General features: G+C 44.3%; 1 protein-coding gene across 9 annotated transcripts in view; it reads left to right on the plus strand.

The window, feature by feature from the left end:
• Positions 1-23,367, plus strand: part of IL1R1 (interleukin 1 receptor type 1) — a 178,887-nt gene that overhangs the window by 65,593 nt on the left and 89,927 nt on the right. For 4 of the 9 annotated variants that reach the window (XR_014326645.1, XM_082851753.1, XM_082851757.1 and 1 more), the window contains exons 1-2: positions 4,891-5,207; positions 20,726-20,942. The exons of 1 other annotated variant lie outside the window; for it this stretch is intronic. Coding sequence is in view for 5 of the 8 variants with exons in the window: in XM_082851753.1 (XP_082707879.1) it covers positions 20,859-20,942 (84 nt within the window). In the remaining 3 variants the exon portion in view is untranslated. Of the gene's footprint in view, positions 1-4,890; positions 5,208-16,316; positions 18,523-20,725; positions 20,943-23,367 lie in introns of those variants that run through there. 4 more of the 9 variants (XM_082851755.1, XM_082851759.1, XM_082851758.1 and 1 more) reach the window with 4 other exon arrangements.

Below are 23,367 nucleotides of genomic sequence, written 5' to 3' on the forward strand. Positions count from 1 at the left end.
CAACATCTCTGCAGTAGGGTCTATGGTAGGGTCCCTTGGCCTGATGGCTTCCAGGTGTACGGATATCAATCCCCTCGACCTATGGGCAGGGTGGAGGGCTTGGGTGGTCTTCTCTGGCCAAGAGCAGCCCTTGTTCTCATTTTCTCTGAGTGCCATGGTGGGAGAACATTTGGAAAACATTGCTCTGGAGGACAATCTCGAGAGTGACCACCCTCCTTGTATGAGAAGTTATGCTTCTACCAGGGCAGCTGAATTCGCAGTCTCCCATCACACTTAGGGTTCACAGAGGACATCTTAGTCAATTGAGACCCTAACGTTTGTTTGGTTGTGTCCTCCACCCATGCTTTTGCTTTTTGTGTGCCTTGTCCTGTACTTACAAAATGAGGTTTGGGAAGTAAGAACAGGACTTTAGATTTGCCTCTGTTACATTTCCTATTGTTAGATTTGGCCATGGCTCCATCCTCATGGGATCTTTTGGGATCCTGATTTGCTCACTCCGTGAATTCAAAGTCCATTTTAAGTGCTGGTCTCCCATCATGTGGTGAGCTGTGCCCGCATGTTGTAGAACTCACTCTGCAGCTCCCAATTCCCTTCCCAATCTCTGGCTTGGGTTTGTGGCCCTCTGTTGTCCTGCACTCATGACCCCTGGAAATATTACCACTTCCACACTCTCTGGGGTTTTTTGCCCATGCTCACTTGGTAATTTTTTTTGGCTTCAGACTTCTGTTTTGCTTTTTAATCCTGAATTTGCTTTTTTTGGCAGGGGGGAGAATATATCCCTTCCAACCACCCTTACCTCCTCTTGACTTGCTGTAGCTGGAGGGTGACCGTGAACTTGTCCACATCCATCCTAGCTGCCACTTTCCTGGGAGGGAACAAGTATGGCACCCGAGGTTGTCCACTGGTGACCACTCTTCACATTAACCCATTTGTCATGGAGTATGGGCGTTTAGGAAGGTGTCCAACTCTACTAAGTGTATTCTTCATCTTGCTCACAAGAAAGAGGTTTGAAATGCTTTCTCGGGAAATCCTGATTCATTAAATTCGCAGTATTCTGCCTAATCTCCACCTCTCTAACCCCATCAAATACAAGATTAAATGAGCTTCACCAGACTTGGTTCATTCTTAGTCACTTCATGCTTTCTCTTAGTGATCATGGCTTCATTAAGTGCTAAAGACGATCACTGTAATAATTCATCTAGAATCTTTCCTGTTCACTAATATGTGCTTGCACAACCCCTCAGACCCAGTGATGGATGTGGGAGCTGTCTGGAGGTAGGCAGTATTAAGGGTTAAGTATTAAGTATTCTCCTAAGAGGCTTGGAAGGAAGCTGGAAGACAGAGTGTGACTTAGTGGTCTGGGAGAGTCATGGAGATGATCTGGTCTGTTTATGTGTCATTGCCTGGAACAGGAGTGGAATCAGCCAGATCCCCCCGGGGCATAACCACAAAGGTCACAAGGCAGCCATTGTGTATAGCATGTTAACTCTTCAGCTGAAAGGGATAAGGGTTAAACTAACAAAATGTGCCCCTGCAAGGCACTTCAGAGAACATTTAGATCAGTGCTCCTCAAGCTTTACCGCTCACACGGGTCACGTGGGGAATCTTATTAAAATGCTGATTCTGGGGCTTCCCTGGTGGCGCAGTGGTTGAGAGTCCGCCTGCCGACGCAGGGGACACGGGTTCGTGCCCCGGTCCGGGAAGATCCCACATGCCGCGGAGCGGCTGGGCCCGTGAGCCATGGCCGCTGAGCCTGCGCGCCCGGAGCCTGTGCTCCGCGGCGGGGGAGGCCACAGCAGTGAGAGGCCCGTGTACCGCAAAAAAAAGAAAAAAAAAATGCTGATTCTGATTCAGTCGTTCTGGGGTGGGGCCTGAGAGTCTGCATTTCTAGTGCATTCCTTGATGATGTCTCTGGACTGTGGCCACACTTTGTGTAGCAAGGATTTAGATTATACTGTATGTTTTTCCAGATGTAGAAACTGAAGTGCAGAAAGGTGAAGTGGTTTCCCCAAAGCCACATCCATGAAGTTAGAGCAGCCTCTTTCATCCAGGTCTCCTGGGGCCCAGGTCAGTGTCTAACTACAAAATTAATTACCAAATTGCTGGACCTAGTAAAGCAGGGTTTACCAGCCTTTCTTAAGGACCTGTAGTATGTGACAGGACAGGCGAGGTCAGATTCCAGGCGTGGACATGCTTGCCTGAAGGCACACACACACGCACACACATGCACACATATGCACATGCACGCACACACACACACACACACACACACACACTGTGCTTTGCATTCTCCTTTCTCATTGATTATGATGTGTAGGAAACACATGGATTAAGGAAACACATGGAGAAATGGGTTACAGTCACATTAAAGATATTCTTAAATGCAGATCCATTCTGAATGTGTAAACTTTTCCATAAAAATCTTACGGGAAAATATGTGAGCTATTTCTGACCTATTAAGTATAAATACAGATGTTTCGGAGTTCTGCAAAGACCATGTCGCTGATAAAATCGCGTCATAATGACGTCTTCTGAGAGTTTCCATGGTAAAAGCTGTGGGCTTGGCTCAGGGAGTGCTGTGCTCCAGACTTTGTAAAGGACCTTGGAGTTTGGAGATTTTCCATGAACTTCTGGTACTGAATTTTTATTGCCAACTCTGACAATTTGTTTTCCCTGAACTCTGTCGGGGGGGACTAAGCAACTGACAAAACCCAGGCAGGAGTGTGTGTGTGCATGTGTGTGCATGTGTGTCTCCTTGTTGAGAAGTGGGAAAGAGGAAGGGAGACATCTGGAGTGGAAAAGAGGGTCAGAAAAATCCTGGAAACAAAATCTTTCCTCTCCACTAAATGTTCAGTAAGGATAAACTGATTAGGGAAAACTTGGGAAAACAAACTCCTGTTTTGGGGCAAATACCTAGGGTGGGTTAAGCCTGCTGGTGTCTTGTCCATGGCCTCCCTATCAACTGGGTAGTAAGTTTCTTGGGGACAAAAGCTGGGTCTTCCTGATCTTTTGTTGTTGTTCTTCCAAAGAGCATTGAGAGGGTCTTGCCTTCAGTGGAAGCCAGAAACATCTCTTCAGTGAAATATCATTCACCTTCCAGCATGAGTAGCACCTGGCCAGCAACGTGGGCGGTGCTAGTGTGTTTCTAAGGATCTAACAGCTCAGATCAGCAAGGCTGCCCCTGGAGCTGGGGGTGGGTTAGGCTCCAGCGGCCTCTGCTACTCCACATTGGAGGAAGGGTGGAAAGTTCCCCCGGCCCCCGACCTTTGAGGGTATCTCAGCTTTGTCAGTGAGGTTATGTCTGTAGCAGTCTGTTGACACACCAGATGGCCTAGGCCTGAATAGTCACGTGATAGGTAGGTTAAAAATGTCAGCAAAACCTCTACAGGAACGTTGCCTTAACCTCAAGACTGTTCTGCTCATTCTTAATGTTGAAAGTCCTGTCTACCACTCAGGTGGAAACATTTGATCTCTCAATTAAAGCTCGTTAGTCTCCCAATTAGTCACAGCTACTTATAATCATTTAGCGTTGGAAACCATTCCGGGAGGCCCTCTGGAAAGGATACCTGGGAAGGGTGAGGAAATTGCACTCCCCCTGAGTACATACTCCCTGTTCACAAATATTGATAAATAGCACAGGTCCCTGGAAAGTCTCAAAGAGCAAGGCCAGGTTGGGTTCCACCCGGGCTCCACCCTGCCTGGCTGAGGGAATCTTGGGGAAAGTACTTACCTTTTCCATGCCTCCATTGCCTTATCTGTAAAATGGGCTTAAAGAATTTAAAGTTCCTGGAAAACCGCCTGATACATAATAAGTGCCCGCCCTTGCTGTCTGTGTTGTTATCATGGAGAGAAGACTTGGATTCAGAGCAGGGAGCATCACCCCAGGATGCAGTGGGGGGTATGTGTGAGCGAAGGTGGTGCAGACCGGAAGTGCAGGGAGGGGGACGAAGAGGAGGGGGACGGAGTGTTGTGCGTGTTGTGACATCACGTTCAAGAGGAGGAGGGGAGACGGGGCAGGGTGGTGGCTGCAGAGCACGTGCAAACACAGGTTTGAACGTTGTCTCCTGGAGAGAGTGGTGGCCCATCCAGGTTGGCGCGGGGGGTTCTTTTAAAGGGAAGTGGGACAGGGTGGAAAGGTATGCAGAGGTAGCTGCGGGAGGGCCTTGGGTGCCAGGAGAGGAGCTTTGGCCATTTTGGTCCTTGCGCTGCAGACTTTGAGTACAGCTCTGATAGGCGGTGCCCGTGCTCTGTTGAGAACATGAATCTGGATGCCGGGCGCAGGAGGGGCCGTGAGAGAGAAACAGAAGAGGGATGCGGCAGCACAGTCTCTCGGGGATGGATCAGGCCGCCGCGAGTGGAAGCCAGAAGATCTGGCTACATTTCCCCGAATCCTCCCTGCCCGGATGGATTTTGAGCCCAGGGGTGACTCTTGGGTCTCCTCGCCTCCAGGATGCTGAGAAGAGATCCCTGCAGTGTCCCCAGGGCACATGGCAGGGGCGGTGGGCACAGTAGGAAGAGGCCCTGCGTCTGAAACATGCAAAGACCTGAATGAAAGGTCCTGCAGCATCGCCGGGAGCTCCCATCTGTGGATGTCATTACAAGAGGCTTGGGAGGTTGGCACAAGAGCGAGGGCATAGGAGACCCCAGGCCTGGCCTGGACTGGTCCAGATTCTGATAACAGGAGCTGTGACAGACGAGCTGTCTGTGGGCCAGCCTTGCCCAGGTTTATGGCTCAGTCATTTGAGAAGAGAGACACAGCCTGTGAACTGTTAGGAGTGAATGCTCAGTGGAGAGCGTGGTATTTCGAAAGGGCTTGGCACGTTTTCTGAATGTTTCTGGCTGCCTGCCGGGCTCAGAGTTTCCTGTTTCTAGTTCCCCACATGTGTCACAGCTGAGGATTAAAGCCCTAAGAGGCATCACCGGAGCCCACTTTCTCCTTTCTCTCAGCCTCTGCACAGCTGGGTCTCCTGACAAGCTGTGAGGCATCCCTCTCCTACGTACAGACCAGACCCAAAGCTCTTTGGGAAAGAAAAGTGCAATTAGCAACTCCATCCAGGACTGACTTCTAAATGCACTTTTGTTTTTAATAACCACCGTCAACTCAGCGGGCTCCAACCAGGGACAGAAACCCTGCGGGCTGACCCTGACTTACCACCTCCCTTGGGGCCAGCCGTTCCCAAAGCCTCCAACCATAAGGAAAGGGGACGGTAAGATGATTGATTTGCACTTTGGTTTTCGTTTCTGTATTTTTTCCCCCTCCTTTTCCCTTCGTTTACTTATACACTGATGAATTACTTAAGAGGGGCCAATGGAATCTGATAAAACTGACAATGTCATGCTGTTTGTTTAGACAAGATTTGAAGGATTTCTTGGCGTTATGTGGCCCTGTAGCCATATTTAACCCTAAGTGTGTCTGTGAGCCCTATTAAAAGATCACCTATGATTACATATGTTTTATTCCATGGAAGATTAACTATGAAATATGTGGGAGATATATTTTATGACTATATACTGCCTATAAGGCATCAATAGTTATGTGTCTTTTGGTAAATCACGAGGTTTAACCGAAGGATGTTGTAAAGTTCTTTTAAAATGCTGTAGTAGATGTTAGAATTAAGACATTTTATGACTTTCCTTCATGCTTCTACAGTTCTAGAGGGGCATAACCTGGGCCTGTGTTTGGCTGACGGCATTGCATTGCTATAAACAGATATCACCGATTGCATTTAAAATGATAATATATTGTTTTAGCAAGATTTGTGCATGCTTCCTTCCATAAGAGCTTACAATGGAATCTTTTTTTTTAACGTCTTTATTGGAGTATAATTGCTTTACAGTGATGTGTTAGTTTCTGCTTTATAACAAAGTAAATCAGCTATACATATAACATATACCCCCATATCCCCTCCCTCTTGCATCTCCCTCTCTCCCTCCTAATCCCACCCCTCTAGGTGGTCACAAAGCACCAAGCTGGTCTCCCTGTGCTATGAGGCTGCTTCCCACTAGCTATCTGTTTTACATTTGGTAGTGTATATATGTCCATGCCACTCTCACTTCATCCCAGCTTACCCTTCCCTCTCCCCGTGTCCTCAAGTCCGTTCCCTATGTCTGTATCTTTATTCCTGTCTTGCCCCTAGGTTCTTCAGAACCTTTTTTTTTTTTTTTTTAGATTCCATATATATGTGTTAGCATACGGTATTTGTTTTTCTCTTTCTGACTTACTTCACTCTGTATGACAGACTCTAGGTCCATCCACCTCACTACAAATAACTCAATTTCCTTTCTTTTTATGGCTGAGTAATATTCCATTGTATATATTGCCACATCTTCTTTATCCATTCATCTGTTGATGGGCACTTAGGTTGCTTCCATGTCCTGGCTATTGTAAATAGAGCTGCAGTGAACATTGTGGTACATGACTCTTTCTGAATTATGGTTTTCTCAGGGTATATGTCCAGTAGTGGGATTGCTAGGTCATATGGTAGTTCTATTTGTAGTTTTCTAAGGAACCTCCATACTGTTCTCCATAGTGGCTGTATCAATTTACATTCCCACCAACAGTGCAAGAGTGTTCCCTTTTCTCCACACCCTCTCCAGCATTTATTGTTTCTAGATTTTTTGATGATGGCCATTCTTACTGGTGTGAGGTGTTACCTCATTGTATTTTTGATTTGCAATTCTCTAATGATCAATGATGTTGAGCATCCTTTCATGTGTTTGTTGGCAATCTGTATATCTTCTTTGGAGAAATGTCTATTTAGGTCTTCTGCCCATTTTTGGATGGGGTTGTTTGTTTTTTGATATTGAAGCTGCATGAGCTGCTTGTATATTTTGGAGATTAATCCTTTGTCGGTTGCTTCATTTGCAAATATTTTCTCCCATTCTGAGGGTTGTCTTTTTGTCTTGTTTGTGTTTTCCTTTGCTGTGCAAAAGCTTTTAAGTTTCATTAGATCCCATTTATTTTTGTTTTTATTTCCATTTCTCTAGGAGGTGGGTCAAAAAGGATCTTGCTGTGATTTATGTCATAGAGTGTTCTATGTTTTCCTCTAAGAGTTTTATAGTACCTGGCCTTACATTTAGGTCTTTAATCCATTTTGAGTTTATTTTTGTGTATGGTGTTAGGGAGTGTTCTAATTTCATTCTTTTACATGTAGCTGTCCAGTTTTCCCAGCACCACTTACTGAAGAGGCTGTCTTTTCTCCATTGTATATTCTTGCCTTCTTTATAGAAAATAAGGTGACTATATGTACATGGGTTTATCTCTGGGTTTTGTATCCTGTTCCATTGATCTATATTTCTGTTTTTGTGCCAGTACCATACTGTCTTGATTACTGTAGCTTTGTAGTATAGTCTGAAGTCAGGGAGCCCGATTCCTCCAGCTCTGTTTTTCTTTCTCAAGATTGCTTTGGCTATTCAGGGTCTTTTGTATTTCCATACAAATTGTAGATTTTTTGTTCCAGCTCTGTGAAAAATGCCATTGGTAGTTTGATGGGGATTGCATTGAATCTGTAGATTGCTTTGGGTAGTATAGTCATTTTCACAATGTTGATTCTTCCAATACAAGAACATGTTATATCTCTCCATCTGTTTGTATCGTCTTTAATTTCTTTCATCAGTGTCTTATAGTTTTCTGCATACAGGTCTTTTGTCTTCTTGGGTAGGTTTATTCCTAGGTATTTTATTCTTTTTGTTGCAATGATAAATGGGAGTGTTTCCTAATTTCTCTTTCAGATTTTTCATCATTAGTTCATAGGAATGCCAGAGATTTCTGTGCATTAATTTTGTATCCTGCTACTTTGCCAAGTTTATTGATTAGCTCTAGTAGTTTTCTGGTAGCATCTTTAGGATTCTCTATGTATAGTACCATGTCATCTGCAAACAGTGACAGCTTTAATTCTTCTTTTCCAATTTGGATTCCTTTTATTTCTTTTTCTTCTCTGATTGCTGTGGCTGAAACTTCCAAAATTATGTTTAATAATAGTGGTGAGAGTGGACAACCTTGTCTTGTTCCTGATCTTAGAGGGAATGGTTTCAGTTTTTCACCACTGAGAATGATGTTGGCTGTGGGTTTGTCATATATGGCCTTTATTATGTTGAGGTAAGTTGCCTGTACACTTACTTTCTGGAGGGTTTTTATCATAAATGGGTGTTGAATTTTTTCGAAAGCTTAAACCATTAGCCAGACTCATCAAGAAAAAAAGGGAGTAGACTCAAATCAATAGAATTAGAAATGAAAAAGGAGAAGTAACAACTGACAATGCAGAAATACAAAGGATCATGAGAGATTACTACAAGCAACTCTATGCCAGTAAAATGGACAACCTGGAAGAAACGAACAAATTCTTAGAAAAGCACAACCTTTTGAGACTGAACCAGGAAGAAATAGAAAATATAAACAGACCAATCACAAGCACTGAAATTGAGACTGTGATTAAAAATCTTCCAACAAACAAAAGCCCAGGACCAGATAGCTTCAGAGGTGAATTCTATCAAACATTTGGAGAAGAGCTAACACCTGTCCTTCTCAAACTCTTCCAAAATATAGCAGACGGAGGAACACTCCCAGACTCATTCTACGAGGCCACCATCACCCTGATACCAAAACCAGACAAAGATGTCACAAAGAAAGAAAACTACAGGCCAATATCACTGATGAACATAGATGTAAAAATCCTCAACAGAATACTAGCAAACAGAATCCAACAGCACAATAAAAGGATCATACACCATGATCAAGTGGGGTTTATCCCAGGAATGCAAGGATTCTTCAATATAAGCAAATCAGTCAATGTCATACACCATATTAACAAACTGAAGGAGAAAAACCATATGATCATCTCAGTAGATGCAATGGACTCTTAAATGCTTGAGCATGGTTGCTGTTGTTGCTGTTTGTTTTTATTTTTATTGGGCTCTGGAAACTTATTCCCTTTGCTGGGCCTAGGGAATCACTCAGACACTAGGACTGGCCATCACCCCCAGAGCAGAGGCCTGTATAGCTCAGGGAGCCCTGGTTAGCCTTCACTGTTTTGAGCATGCTTCTTCAGAGGTTTTGAAAATGTTACATCTGGAATTGCAAGGAAGACTCTAGGCTCTCAGGGTTTGGTCAACATTGCCTTGTATTTCTTATTGGACACCCTTGACCTCTCTGTGTCCTATAATAATGTTGTTGTGTGAAAGAATAAGAAAATGGGACAGAATCTGAGATATTAAAGAAAGGAAGGAAGAAAACAAAAATGAGGTTAAGCATTCAGTTCAATTCAACTTAAAACTTCCTCTTGCTCTTATGCCAAATGTGACTTTGCACTGTGGGTGTGAGGGTGTGAAGGGCTGGATGGTGGGAAGGACATTTCAAAAGGTGCAGTAAGTGACTAGCTGGTTTGGTGAATCACCATGTCCACCCACAGGCAACTGGAGGCCACCATGTGTGTGCTGGGGGCCGGGGGGAAATCTGTGCTCACTGAAAACGTGTGGATAGTTGGGGAAAGGGAGGAGACATACCATCTGGAAGGAGTAGGGACACTTCTCAAGATGAATTTGATTTTCTTAATAGTGATGATGAATTTTATTTTATTTTTATTTATTTATTTAAAAATGTATTTTTTAGAGTTTCTTCATTTATTCCAATTTGCTTTATATTATTATACTTCTAATAGTTTTTCACAGTTATTTAAATTTAAAAGTTAACTTATAAATTAGTGCATTTTATTTTTTAAAAAATTTTTATTGGCGTATAGTTGATTTCATGTTATGTTAGTTTCAGGTGTACAGCAGAGTGAATCAGTTATACATATATCCACTCTTTTTTAGATTCTTTTCCTATATAGGTCATTACAGAGTGTTGAGTAGAGTTCCCTGTGCTATACGGTAGGTTCTTATTATCTATTTTATATATAGTAGTGTGTATGTCAGTCCCAATCTCCCAGCTTATCCCTCTCCCCTCCTTCCCCCCAGTAACTATAAGTTTGTTTTCTACATCTGTGGCTCTATTTCTGCTTTGTACATAAGTGCATTTGTTACCTTTTTTTAGATTGCACATATAAATGATATCATATGATAAAAATGTATTTTTTATTGAAGTGTTGTTGATTTAGAATGTTTCAGGTGTACAGCAGAGTGGTTCAGTTATACACATATATCTATTCTTTTTAAGTTTCTTTTCCATTATTGGTTATTACAAGATATCCAGTATAGTTCTCTGTGCTATACAGTAGGGCCTTGTTGATTATCTATTTTATATATAGTAGTGTGTATCTGTTAATCCCAAATTCCCAGTTTATCTCTCCTCCCTCACCACCTTTCCCCTTTGGTAACCATAAGGTTTTTTTTTTCTATGTAAGTCTGTTTCTGTTTTGTAAATAAGTTCATTTGTATCATTTTTTTTAAGATTCCACATATAAGTGATATCATATAATATTTGTCTTTCTCTGTCTGACTTTACACAGTATGATAATCTCTAGGTCCATCCATGTTGCTGCAAATGGCATTATTTCATTCTTTTCTTATGGCTACATAATGTACCATTGTATAAATATACCACATCTTCTTTATCCTTTCATCTGTCGATGAGTAGTGATGAATTCTGAAAGATGCTTATGGCCTGTCTCTACTCAACATTCAGCTGTGGTTTTTTTTTTAATTAATTTAACTTATTTATTATTTTTGGCTGCATTGGGTCTTCGTTGCTGTGCACGGGCTTTCTCTAGTTGCAGTGAGCGGGGGCTACTCCTTGGTGCGCTGAGCGGGCTTCTCATTGCGGTGGCTTCTCTTGTTGTGGAGCATGGGCTCTAGGCACGTGGACTTCAGTAGTTGTGGCGCGTGGGCTTCAGTAGTTGTGGTTCAAGGGCTCTAGAGAGCAGGCTCAGTAGTTGTGGCACGTGGGCTTAGTTGCTCCGCGGCATGTGGGATCCTCCCGGACCAGGGCTCGAACCTGTGTCCCCTGCATTGGCAGGCGGACTCCCAACCCCTGCACCACCAGGGAAGTCCCCACATTCAGTTTTTAATCTTTAACCTACAAGCCCTTTGGGGCTCTGTTAACTTGCTGAGGAGAGAAACTCCACAGGCGAGGTCACGGAGTGGCTATGATCCGCTTCTGAAATATAGCCTTTAAAAACGTACACAGACAGAACATGCTCATGGTCAAAAATAAAATTAAAAAAGAATACATAGAGGGCTTCCCCGGTGGCGCAGTGGTTGAGAGTCCGCCTGCCGATGCAGGGGACGCGGGCTCGTGCCCCGGTCCGGGAAGATCCCACATGCCGCGGAGCGGCTGGGCCCGTGAGCCACGGCCGCTGAGCCTGCGCGTCCGGAGCCTGTGCTCCACAACGGGAGAGGCCACAACAGTGAGAGGCCCGCGTACCACAAAAAAAAAAAAAAGAATACATAGAGATAAATGAAAAAGGTGAAACATAAAAACCTAACATGGTGAGATAAATACTGTTAGTGTTTTGGTGGGTATGGTTCTCTCTGAACACATTTACATTTTTGACAAAACATGCTTGTACCGTACATGATGTTTTATCACCTGCTTTTCCCTTTCAGCAGTATGCTGTGAGCGTTTTACCATGCTAATGTATTTCTTCCTACAAAAGCTTTTTAATCACATTACACAGATGATTTGTTAAATCATGTTGGTATATTTGATGTTTTTCTTTTCTATTTTTAACATTCCCCAAACTAACATTCCTATAGGGAAACCTATGCCTCTCTTCCTGATTATTTCCTTGGAATAAATTCCCAGAGGTCAAAGGGCACGAGCATATCTGAAGGTCTTGCTTCTGTTACTAAATTTTTCTAGGAAAGCCCTAGTCATGTATACTCCCTCCAGCGCTGTACGGACACCCTTTTCTCACACTTTCACCAGCATTGAGTTTTTCACCTTTTTTTTTTCTAAAGTGTACTAATCTGGTAACTGGCCAAGAGTATTTTGTTGTCTTAATTTGCTTCGAGGACACTTTTTGTGAAACCTTCTGGCTTCCCATTCTGCCCCTTTAGGTTCAGCTTCTTGTCTTTTTTTGGTTACATTATCAAACCAATCCTCTCTCACAGTAACTTTTGCCAACCTAATTTCTGAGGCCTTTGACCTCATTTGATGTCTCTCAGCAAGTCCGCCCAGAGTGTGTGGGAGTCAAATGCTTTTGCTCTGACTTTTTATTTACCGTTTGAACAACTGAGTGCAAACCTCAGTGTTTATGATTTGATCTCCTTTTATCTCTACAATTTAGAGGTGAAAGGACTGACTTTCCACTGCACCGCATGATCCTACTGGGAAGATAAAGAGAAAAGCTAGAGGAATGTTCTTTAAATAGAAAGAAAGTAAAAATACCAAATGGTACTATTACTAGTGTTAATATGAAGTTTACTTATATCATAGCCTCACCTTATAGAGCATCTAGTTTTGGGAGAGCTGCGTGCTGACATTTTGACAATGTCTTCTAATTCTAAACTTGGAAGGTTGTGCGTGTTACAACATGTTTCTTGGTTCCTAGATTCAGTAGCACGTGGACATACTTTAGATTAAAAACAGGTTTTATTTTGTTGCTTCTTTATCTCACCTGCACGCGGGATAATATGCCATTCTTCTCATATTGCATTTTCACCATCCACTTGCTTTACTCTGATCCCCAGTGAGAGCCTCTGAAAGGTAGGGGCTGGTTTTATGTGTTTCTCTCTCTCCTGGGCCTGGTTTGGGGTCTGACGCCCTGTGAGGGCTTGACGAACGTTTCTCGCATGAGTCAGTGGAAGGGAGCTAGGAACGTTTTTACCCAACTCTGCAGGGAAATGAATATCCCCAAAAGGAATTACAGAGGATTTAAAAAGGGAGTTTTATCTGGGACATATTGATTGTTTTCTTGGTTTAGTTTAGTGTGGGTTGGTTTCTGTTTCTACTGAGTAAGACTTTAAAGCTCTTAATGGATGTTAAGCAAATGAATACAAACCCAGGGTAGACTCAGGAAAACGGAGATCGCGGCTTTTGTAAGTGCGAGTCCCATGGACTTGGCATGTATGGGAAGCTTTGCAGGAGGTACAGAGTTTCACTCTGACCCTCAGCTCAGTGGTCGGTTGTTAAAATTGGGATCAAATGAACATTTCGCAATCGTTTGAACCTGGTATTGAATAAGTAATGATGATGGCAAATAACCAACAGAGCACTTTCTACATGTGAGACCTGGTTCTAAGTGCCCTGTGTACGAGGTAGTCTTTATTATTATTATCTTACTTTGCAGACTAAGAAATGTAAGTGCAGGGACGTGATTTGCCTAAAGTCACATCAGTACTTAGTGCACGACTGGGCTTCATGACACGGTCTCTAGCGAGAATAAAAACACATAGCTTGCGTGCTTTTGAATAGATAACACATAGTTTAAAAGGCTTTAAAAAGGTTATTCAGCGAAGTCTTTCCCTCTTTCACCAATAGGTTGATAGTTAATAGTTTCTTCCACCTCTTTGACACTGTGTTAGTCGGGGTTCTCTCTCTGGAGAACCAATAGGAGATTGATATATATGTAGATATGTTGGTATCGATATAGCTATATCAATCTCCTCTTGGTTATATATGTGTCTATCTGTCTATATGTATCTGTCTAGGAATAGACTTATTATAAGGTGTGGATTGGCTTATGCCATCATGGAGGCTTGAGAAGTCCCAGGATCTGCCATCTACAAGCTGTAGACCAAGGAAAGCAGATGGTGTAGTTAGAAGGTTGAGAGTTAGAGAGCAATGGTGTAGACACCTGTCTCGTCTGAAGGCCTAAGAACCAGGAGTGCCAAGGGCAGGAGAAGACCGACATCCTCACTCAAGTTGTCAGGCAGAGTTCATTCAACCTTCCTCTGCCTTTTTGCTCTATTTAGGCCCCCAAAGGATTGGATGGAGCCCATCCACACTGGGGAGGGCCATTTGCTTTACTCAGTTCACCAATTCACGTGCTAATCTCTTCCAGACACACCCTCACAGACACACCAGCTATCTGGGCATCCCATGGTCCAGTTCGGTTGACATATAAAATTAATCATCACACATGCCAGTGATGTACACTCATCTGTACCTGGTTCCAAATCTGCGTCTAACGAGCTGCTTTTTAACCTTTTGCTGACTAATAAGTTGTTTGCAGTCTTCTGCTATTACAACCAATGTTGCAATGAATAACAAACAGCCATGCCTGTGTCGTTTTGCAGAAGTGCTAGCAAGCGTATTTGTTGGCTAAATTCCTAGAAGTGGCACTGCTGGCTCAGAGGCTTGTGTGCGTTTGTGATTTGCCCACCCACCTCCCATCAGGTTATAACAGTTAACAACTCTGCCAGGAGTGTTTGAGAAAATGTTTCTCTACATGTATGTCGACACAGTATGCTACCAAACTGTGTTTTGTTTGTTGTTGTTGTTGTTTTTTGTTTTTATTTTTTAGCTTTGGTGATCTTATAGGGGGAAGAGGTTAACTCTGTGTGTTTTTGAATTTTTCATATCTCATATCATTGCTGAGGGGTTTTTTTAGACTATTTTTTTAAATTTTTATTGGAATGTAGTTGATTTGCAATGTTGTGTTAGTTTCAGGCATACAGCAAAGTGAATCAGTTATACACATACATGTATCCACTCTTTTTTAGATTCTTTGCCCATATAGGTCATTGCAGAGTATTGAGAAGAGTTCCCTGTGCTATAGAGTAGGTCCTTATTAGTTATCTATTTTATGTATAGTAATATGTATATGTCAAGCCCAATCTCCTAATTTATCCATTCCCCCTTATCTCCTGGTAACCATAAGTTTGTTTTCTACATCCATGACACTACTTCTGTCCTGTAAATAAGTTCATTTTTACCCTTTCTTTAAGATTCCACATATAAACGATATCATATGTTTGTCTTTCTGTGTCTGACTTACTTCACTCAGTATGACAATCTCTAGGTCCATCCATGTTGCTGCAAATGGTAATATTCCATTCTCTTTTATGGCTGAGTAATATTCCATTGTATACATGTACCACATCTTCTTTATCCATTCCTCTGTTGATGGACATTTAGGTTGCTTCCATGTCCCGGCTATTGTAAATAGAGTTGCAATGAACACTGAGGTGCGTGTATCTTTTTGAATTATGGTTTTCTCCTGGTATATGCCCAGGAGTGGGATTGCTGGGTCATATGGTAGTTCTATTTAGACTTTATTTTTTAAGAGCAGTTTTAAGCTTACAGAAAAATTGAGAGGAAGGTACGGATATTTCCCATATACCCCCTGCTCCACACGTGTATAACCTGCTCCATTAGCAGTATGCCCCACTACCCAGAGGGATACATTTGGTACAACTGATGAACCTACACTGACACGTCGTTATCACCCGAAGTCCATAGCTTACCTTAGGGTTCACTCTTGGTGTGGTACATTCTATGTGTTTAGACAAATATAGAATGATGTGTATGCATCATTATGGTATCATACAGAGTATTTTCACTGCCCTAAAGGTCCTCTGTGCTCTGCCTGTTCATCCCTCCTCCCCCCCGCCCCCCGGCAACTACCGATCTTTTTATTGTCTCTATAATTTCACCTGTTCAGAATGTCCTATAATTGGAATCATACATTGTGCAGCCTTTTCAGATTGGCTTCTTTCGCTTAGTATTATTCATTGAAGGTTTCATCATGTCTCGTCATGACTTGATAGCTCATTTCTCTTTAGCACTGAATAATATTCCATTGTCTGGATGGACCACTGGTGATTCATCCATTCCCCTGCTGAATGGTGTCTTGGTTGCTTCCAAGTTTTGACAGTTACTAATAAAGCTTCTATAAACATCCATGTGCAGGTTTTTGTGTGGCTATAAGTTTTCGACTCCTTTGGGTAAATACCAAGGAGGGTGATTGCAGGATCGTACTGCAAGAGTATGTTTAGTTTGGTGAGAAACTGTCAGACTGTCTTCCAAAGTGGCTGCACTGTTTTGCACCCCCTCCAGCAGTGAATGAGGGTCCCTGGTGCTGCACATCTTTGACAGCATCTGCCGTCAGTGTTGTGGATTTTGGCCATTCTAATAGGTGTGTAGTGGTATTGAGATTGTTTTAAAACCGGCTGTGATCGTGACGATTGTTTTTTGAGCCTCGTGGGTGTCCAGCCATGGGACGCTGCAGTAGGGCAGGGCACACAGGGGGGCCGGGCAGTAGCCCAAGTCGAGTGTGTGATGAGCGTCGTGAAAGACACAGATGGCTGTTGAGACAGTGGCTAAGGGGCTGGGTCTACGTTACCTGGTGATGGGGGGTCCTTGTGAGGAGGCGTGAGGTCTGAGGCAGAGGGAACAGCGGCATTTGAGCCCGGAGTGGGGGGGCAGGAGAATGGGGCCAGATCACGGTGGTGTAGACAGAGGTGGGGCCATGGTAAGGAGCTTGGGTTTTATTCTGAACTTCCCAGTCACAGGCTGGGGAGATGGTGCCAGAGTGTGTACAGTCTTACCTCCCAGACCACAAGTGCTCACCTGTGTGATATTAGGGAAGCCCAATCCCTGTGCCCGAGCACTGGGGGCCGTCGTTGTATTTACCATGAGAGATGGTGGCAGGGCGGACATGTCCCGGCACGCGGGACACTGTGCTGTCTCGCCCAGCCCTGGATTCCTGGGTGTGTGACAAGCGACAGGTGCTTTGCCTGAACGTGGCCGTGGAGACATTCCACAGGCACGCACTCTGCCTCTCCCAGGAATGAAACGAGGTGTACAAAGGGCATTCTCGCTCGTCCCCTCACGCTTTGCTAAACTAACTGAGGGTTCTGGGAAATGATTCATGAGCGTCCAGTCTGGGCCGAGCCCCGCGCTCGGTGCTTCCGGTGCCGAGAGGAGTCGGAGGATGGGAAAACACAGAGGAAGAAAGTGAGCAGCGGCCTCTTACTTTCTTACTTACAGTTTCGAGACAGAGTTAACATCAATGATCAAAAGGCAGGCGGAGGGGGAGGGGGCAGCAGAGAGGCCCAGGCGCTTCTGGTTCCAGATGAGAACCCCGGCCTTGCAGACCACTGCGGGGGCCTGTTTGGTGCTGGGGAGTCCATGGGGCTGGAGCTTCTCATGTCCTTCTCTGTAGGTGCAGGTAGGGTGTTCCTTCCATGTTTAGAGGGGAAGAATCAAGAGCTTTCCTCAAGGCCACGGGGTGGGCCAAGGGTGGAGCTGGGACTAGCCCCTGATTCTGAGCTCTCTGAGGATGCTCTCCAGCATCCCCAAATGGAGCAAAATTCCTCAGCCTCATCGCTGGGGAAGGCCTGGAGGAGAGGCGCTCTCTCTGCCCCGCATCCTCTTTCACTTTGGCCCCTCTGGTTCCAGTATCATGGGGCTGCTTGGCTTCCGAGCCTGTAGCATTGGCAGAGCCCTGCAGAAGGGCTGGGCCACACCTTCACGTGCCTGATGGTTCAGGCTGTAAGCCCAGAGTTGCTTCTATCTTGGGAAGGAACATAGGGGACCGAGGTCAAGTATTGTTGGTCGGGCTCTCAGGCCCCTCTCTAGGGCACAACTGGTGATTAGAGTGGGGATTAGCGCGTGTGTGCGCGCCTGTGTGTGCGTAGGTGGTGTGTCTGGATGAAGGCTTCAGGACCTGCTGGCCCAGAAGATGTGTTCAGGGTTGCAGGTTTCCATGGAGATAGGACCACCTGGGCAGGAAGTGGGACAGCTGTGAGATCAGGTAACACCTCAGCTAGCTTTGCTTCCTGGTCCAGGGAGAAGAGGGCAGGCAGGGTTTGCTCTGGAGGAGAAGGGATTCCACAGATGAGTTCCAGATGCTCAACTCAGACAGAGTGGCCCAATCCAACACAACATGGGGTGGGGTTGGGACTTGTCTAGTGATAATGATAAGGAGGTAAAAGAGGCCCAGCCAAAGGGATACTTACAAAGGAAAAGCCCAGAAACATATTTAGAAAACTTGAACGGGGCTTCCCTGGTGGCGCAGTGGTTGAGAGTCCGCCTGCCGATGCGGGGGACACGGGTTCGTGCCCCGGTCCGGGAAGATCCCACATGCCGCGGAGCGGCTGGGCCCGTGAGCCATGGCCGCTGAGCCTGCACGTCCGGAGCCTGTGCTCCGCAACGGGAGAGGCCACGGCAGTGAGAGGCCCGCGTACCGCAAAACAAAACAAAGACGAAACTTGAACGGCATCTGTGCTAATTGTAATTAAAATAAACATTTCAGGATTCATAGATTTTTAGGCTCTTGGTTTTCCGATATCTGTGTTCAATCTGTTCATGACAATGACTAAAATTTCAGTGAGAATATTAGCAAGTTTGATGTCTGAAGGCTTCAGACATTCTCCGAATCAATGAACAAATGAATGATGATGTTACTATAGAACTAGGCGATGGCGTGATTGTGTCTTTTGTGGAGGTTTGCCTTTTTTATCACTTGAGGGGAAATTATTGGAAGTGGACACACTTGTACATTATCCTCTTTTTCTGCAGATGCTGAACTTCTTGGCTGAGGTAAGCAGTGTTGGTTTGTTTGACTCCATCCACTCAGCCACTTACGCCAACGATATATTCCAACATGGCTGCAAACCCAACACATTCCACAGCCCTGAGTATGACCCCAGAGGTTGATGTGGTTTCCCTCATTCAATTCCTGGACTTAGTGAGAGGGCAGAACTTGACTGGAAATCATGGGACAACTTTTCTCAGATCATTTATTACCTGGATTTCAATTGCTGGTTCTTTGACCACATCGCTCTGGGCAGATCTGCCGCTGTCCTGAATGAACCAGGGTCAGCTGTCATCTGGCTCCTCCTGGCAGCGTCTGGGTGCTTTACAGACATTACCTGTGCTCTGTACAGACGTTTTACTGTCTTCAATTTGTCCCAAAGGGAGATGGGGGGCAGAGCTAGCAGATTTAGGCAGGTACCATCTCCAGATGGTGGCAGATGAACGACAGAGTCAGGATTTGAACCTGGGTCAGTTGGGCTCCCAAACCTCTTCACGTTTCACTGTGCTGATATGATAACGGGACCCAAAGAAGGGAAGTGCTAGTCGATGAATAATTCTTTTTGAGATGTATTTGAACTCATATTTCTATGAGTGCCGAAGCTTTCAGAGTTCGTTCACGGGAGGAACATGATTAAGGCTCCCTTCTACCATTTCTTATGGGAATTTATCATCCAAGCTGGCACCTGGTACCTGTAAGCTAGTTTTTAAAGAAGGCGTTCTGTACAAGGGTTATTTTCCAGCCTCTGAAATGGTCTGTAGATAATATTTCAGCTACAACCAATACAATACATATTATAAAGTAAAAATTCAACTATCATAGGAACTCAACAGATATTTCTCTGGAAGGATTAAACATACCCTGCCTGAAATAGGTGGGAGAAACCTGGTTTCACAGATTGTATCATCTATCTGTTAATGAATGATCTGTACATCAATAAAAGAACAGATAACAAATGTTAATGGGTATGTGGAGAAAAGGGAAACTTTGTGCACTGTTGGTGGGAAAGTAAATTGGTGTAGCCACTTTGGAAAACAGTGTGGAGGTTCCTCAAAAAATTAAAAAATAGAGCTACCATATGATCCAGCAATTCCACTTCTGGGTATATATCCAAAGGAAATGAAATCAGTATCTTAAAGAGATACCTACACTTCCATGTTCATTGCAGCATTATTCATAATAGCCAAGATATGGAAATAATCTAAGTGTTTGTCAACAGATGAATGGATAAAGATGTGGTACATACTGGACATACAGTAGAATACTATTCAGCCATGAGAGAGGAAACCCTGCCTTTTACAAGAACATGGAAGAAACTTCAGGGTATTAAGCTAAGGGAGATAAGCCAGACAGAGGAAGACAAATACTGTACGATATCACTTACATGTGGAATCAAAAAAAGCTGAACTCAGAGAAACAGAGAGTAGAGTGGCGTTTGCAGGGGCTGGGGAGTGAGGGAAATGGGGAGATGTTGGTCAAGGTACAAACTTCCGGTTATAAGAATAACAAGTTTGGGGATCTAATGTTCCGAATGGTGACTGTAGCTAATACATTGTATTACATACTTGAAAGTCACTAAGAGAGTAGATCTTAAATGTTCTCACCACAAAAAAAAGAAGTGGTAATTATGTGATGGGATGGAGGTGTTAGCTAACACTATGGTGGTCATATCTGACAGTATAAAAATATATCAAATCAACACGTTGTACACCTTAAACTTACACAATGTTATATGTCAATTATATTTCAATTAAGCTGGGAAACAAACAAACAAAATAATAACCTGTTAAACAGTATGCAAAAAGTCACAGCATTTCTTTCCTGGGGAGAAAATATATGATTCTAGCCAGGGGTGATAGAATGGGTTCTTTGACTTGTTGATTTAAAAAATCTCATGTGATACTTGCCATGACAACCTCTTTTGAACAAATTTCCCTCAAGGTTTAAGCACTTCTCTAGAATATCGCAGTGGTTTGCTGAGCTGACTCATAGGGAGAAGGAGAGGTTACATTTTTGCTATTGTAATAATGTGGGAAATTACACCCCACATCACTCAGCACACTTGAATATTTCTCATCAACCTCGAATTCTGAGATTTAACTGCAAGATCAGAGTTCTAGATTTTCTTTCCCAGTTGAAATATTTAAGAAATTTAGGTAACGTGACATAATATATAAAAATATATATATAAAAACTAGGTTCATAGGAAAGTGAAAAATGCTGGGAGGGTGGCGGAGGAGGGGTGGTGGAGACAGACACTTCCTTTAGTCTGGAACTGATGTCCGGATCATGAATTATTGTTCCAGGGAAACCTGCTGTGTGTGAATAACCCCCTGAAGTTGGACTCTCTTCCTCTGCCTGGCCCCTGTCGGCCCAGTCGGTGTAGAAAATGGTATTGCTGCGTTAGGGGACCCACTCAGCTACGTACAGGTACCTACTATGGTCAGCTTCTGTGATCTAGGCCAGCCTTTGTCGATCTTGACCGCACGTTGGAATCACCTGGGGAGCCTTAAGAACTACCGGGTACCCGGGCCCCACCCCCCAGACGTTCTGATGGCATAGGTCTGAGATGCAGCAGACCTGGCCAGAGGGATTTTTTAAAAACTCTCCGGGGGCAGGTGTTATAATGTGGCCTGAGAATCACTGACCCGGGAAATAGACAGCCGTAATTTCCATAATTTACCCAAGTCAACGAGAAGCTGGCTAGAACAAGGCTGTCCTGAGTGATTGCCACATCCCTCTGCTGGGGGAATTTAGGTCCATTTCCCAGAATACTTTGTTCCTGCACATGGTCACAGGTTCTCTGTCCCGTCCGTGTGGTTTGAATTTTCTAAGGGACAGTGGGTGTAAGTGGTGTAAACGGAGCCGCTGTCATTTACTCGGCTAAGATGTAAACATCTGCTCTGCTCAAGCTACGGTCCGTAAGGGAAAGAGCTTACCTTTCAGCATGTGATGAGTATCAGGGAGAGAAGAACTCAGCCCTACGGAGTCCGGGGTGCTGGTGCCACCAGGGACAGGGAGGTGAAGCCAAGGGCTCAGAGGAGGTGGAGATAGTCACCCGTTTCCCCTGGTTGGAGGGGTGGGAAAACCCTAGAACTCCCTCTGAAAGGAGCATACAGTATTGAGGATGGGCCTGGAGGACGAAGGAGGAAGAAGGATAACAGTCTGGGCAGAGGGAATGAGGGAACAATGGAGAAACTGGCAAGGAGGCTGCTTTGCGATTTGACCTCGGCCAAGAAGCATCGAGGCAAGGAGGGGAACTTGTCAGAAAGATGGAGTCAGGGAGGCCGGGCGGGTCTGGAATGAGAGCCAGTGGTCTGGGCTTCATCCAGGGGAGTGGGAGCCCTGCGGGGATGCGTTCTGACTGCCAAAGCCCAAGCAAAGGGCCAGTAGGGGCTGGCCTAGCACTATTTATCCAGCTAATGTGGGTGCTTTGGAAGAAAAGTCTGTGTTGGTCTAACCATCTCATTGGACAAAGTGGGAAAAACACCCACGTAGGCTCCACACGTCAGTTGTGTCCACAGGGTGGGTTCAGACTTTTCCTGATTGCTGCCTTATTCATCTCTCCTCTTCTCTAGCTTTGAGCACGACTTCCTTTCTTCTTCCCCAGTCCTCCTTCTGAGGGGGAAATTGGAGAGCCTCCCACACGTATAATCTTGTTGCCTCAAGTAGTGACAGTGAAACGCTGAGTATAAAAAGATTCTCTGGTCATTAAGAGGCCTGATGGTTCGCACGGTATTTACTTCATGCTTGGCCACGTTGACTCTTAAGTAAATATGGTAACTGCTTGTTTAAAAATTCTTTTCACAATACAATAATAACATTGAAAGGTCAGCCAGGTTTTGGCTCAGATGGCCAACACGCTTCTGCCAGAGATGTTTCTGGATTATTTTTATTGCTTCTAAATGTTCTTCAATGCATTTTGAGAATTTTATTTATGAGAAAGTGCTGTTAGTGGTTCTGTCTAAAAGGGGAGAGGAGGGAGAGCGATTTCCCTATAATTGAGATCACTTTGTCTAAGTCTGATTTTGAATTATCTCAGAGGTAGAACAGATTGGTGGTTACCAGAGGCAGGGGGTGGGGAGGGGTGAAATGGGTGAAGGGGTCAAAATGTGCAAAGTTCCAGTTATAAAATAAATAAGTCCTAGGATGTAATATACAGCACGATAACCATAGTAACTGTGGGTGGTGATGGTGGTTCACTAGACTTATTGTGATCATTTCAAAGTATATACAAATAGCCAATCATTGTGTTGTACACCCGAAACTAACATGTCAATCATATTTCAGTTTAAGAAGCATTTATTTGCATTGTGTTGGACACATTAGAGGATTCCTCCCCTCCCCTCCAGCACACACACACACACAGAAGGAGGATGTTTATGGTCCTGAAAACTCTCGGGTTCACTTTTTCTCCCATTGGCAGAAAAGGGTGAAATCGCGTTAGCAGACTTTCTGTGCCGGGTCCTAGTGTGTTCTGTATGACAGGGCTAACATTTTTCTAGCTAAACTTTGCATGTCTGTAGTTTCTCGGTTCTACTTCTTACTGTTCTCACATTAATTCATAACCCCATTGCAATAAGTGTTTGGCCTAGTTTGAAAGGATCTGGTCATAAAGGAGGAAGGAAAAAGTCACTTCTTAAAGGTAAGGCTTGCTTATGTGCGAATCTTAGATGTGTGACACAGTCGGGGGGTAAAATACTGAAAGGGCAGTGTTGTCTCATAGCTGCACCTTTTCTCGTCAAACCGCAGGTCCAGTTTTGGACTGGGAAGGCATCCTTACTCCAGGCTTGAAACTGTAACATGTCCCCTACCTATCTTGGGGGACCAAAATTAGCAGCAGAAAGCACCTACTATGTGCCAGCTACAGCAATAAGCACTTTACCTGTATGTTCACCATCCTGGTCAGGTGGGCTCTGGTTTCCCCATGTGACGGATGGGGAACCGA

Source organism: Leucopleurus acutus, assembly GCF_964270905.1.
Source record: "Leucopleurus acutus genome assembly, chromosome: 12".
Classification (NCBI taxonomy): domain Eukaryota; kingdom Metazoa; phylum Chordata; class Mammalia; order Artiodactyla; family Delphinidae; genus Leucopleurus; species Leucopleurus acutus.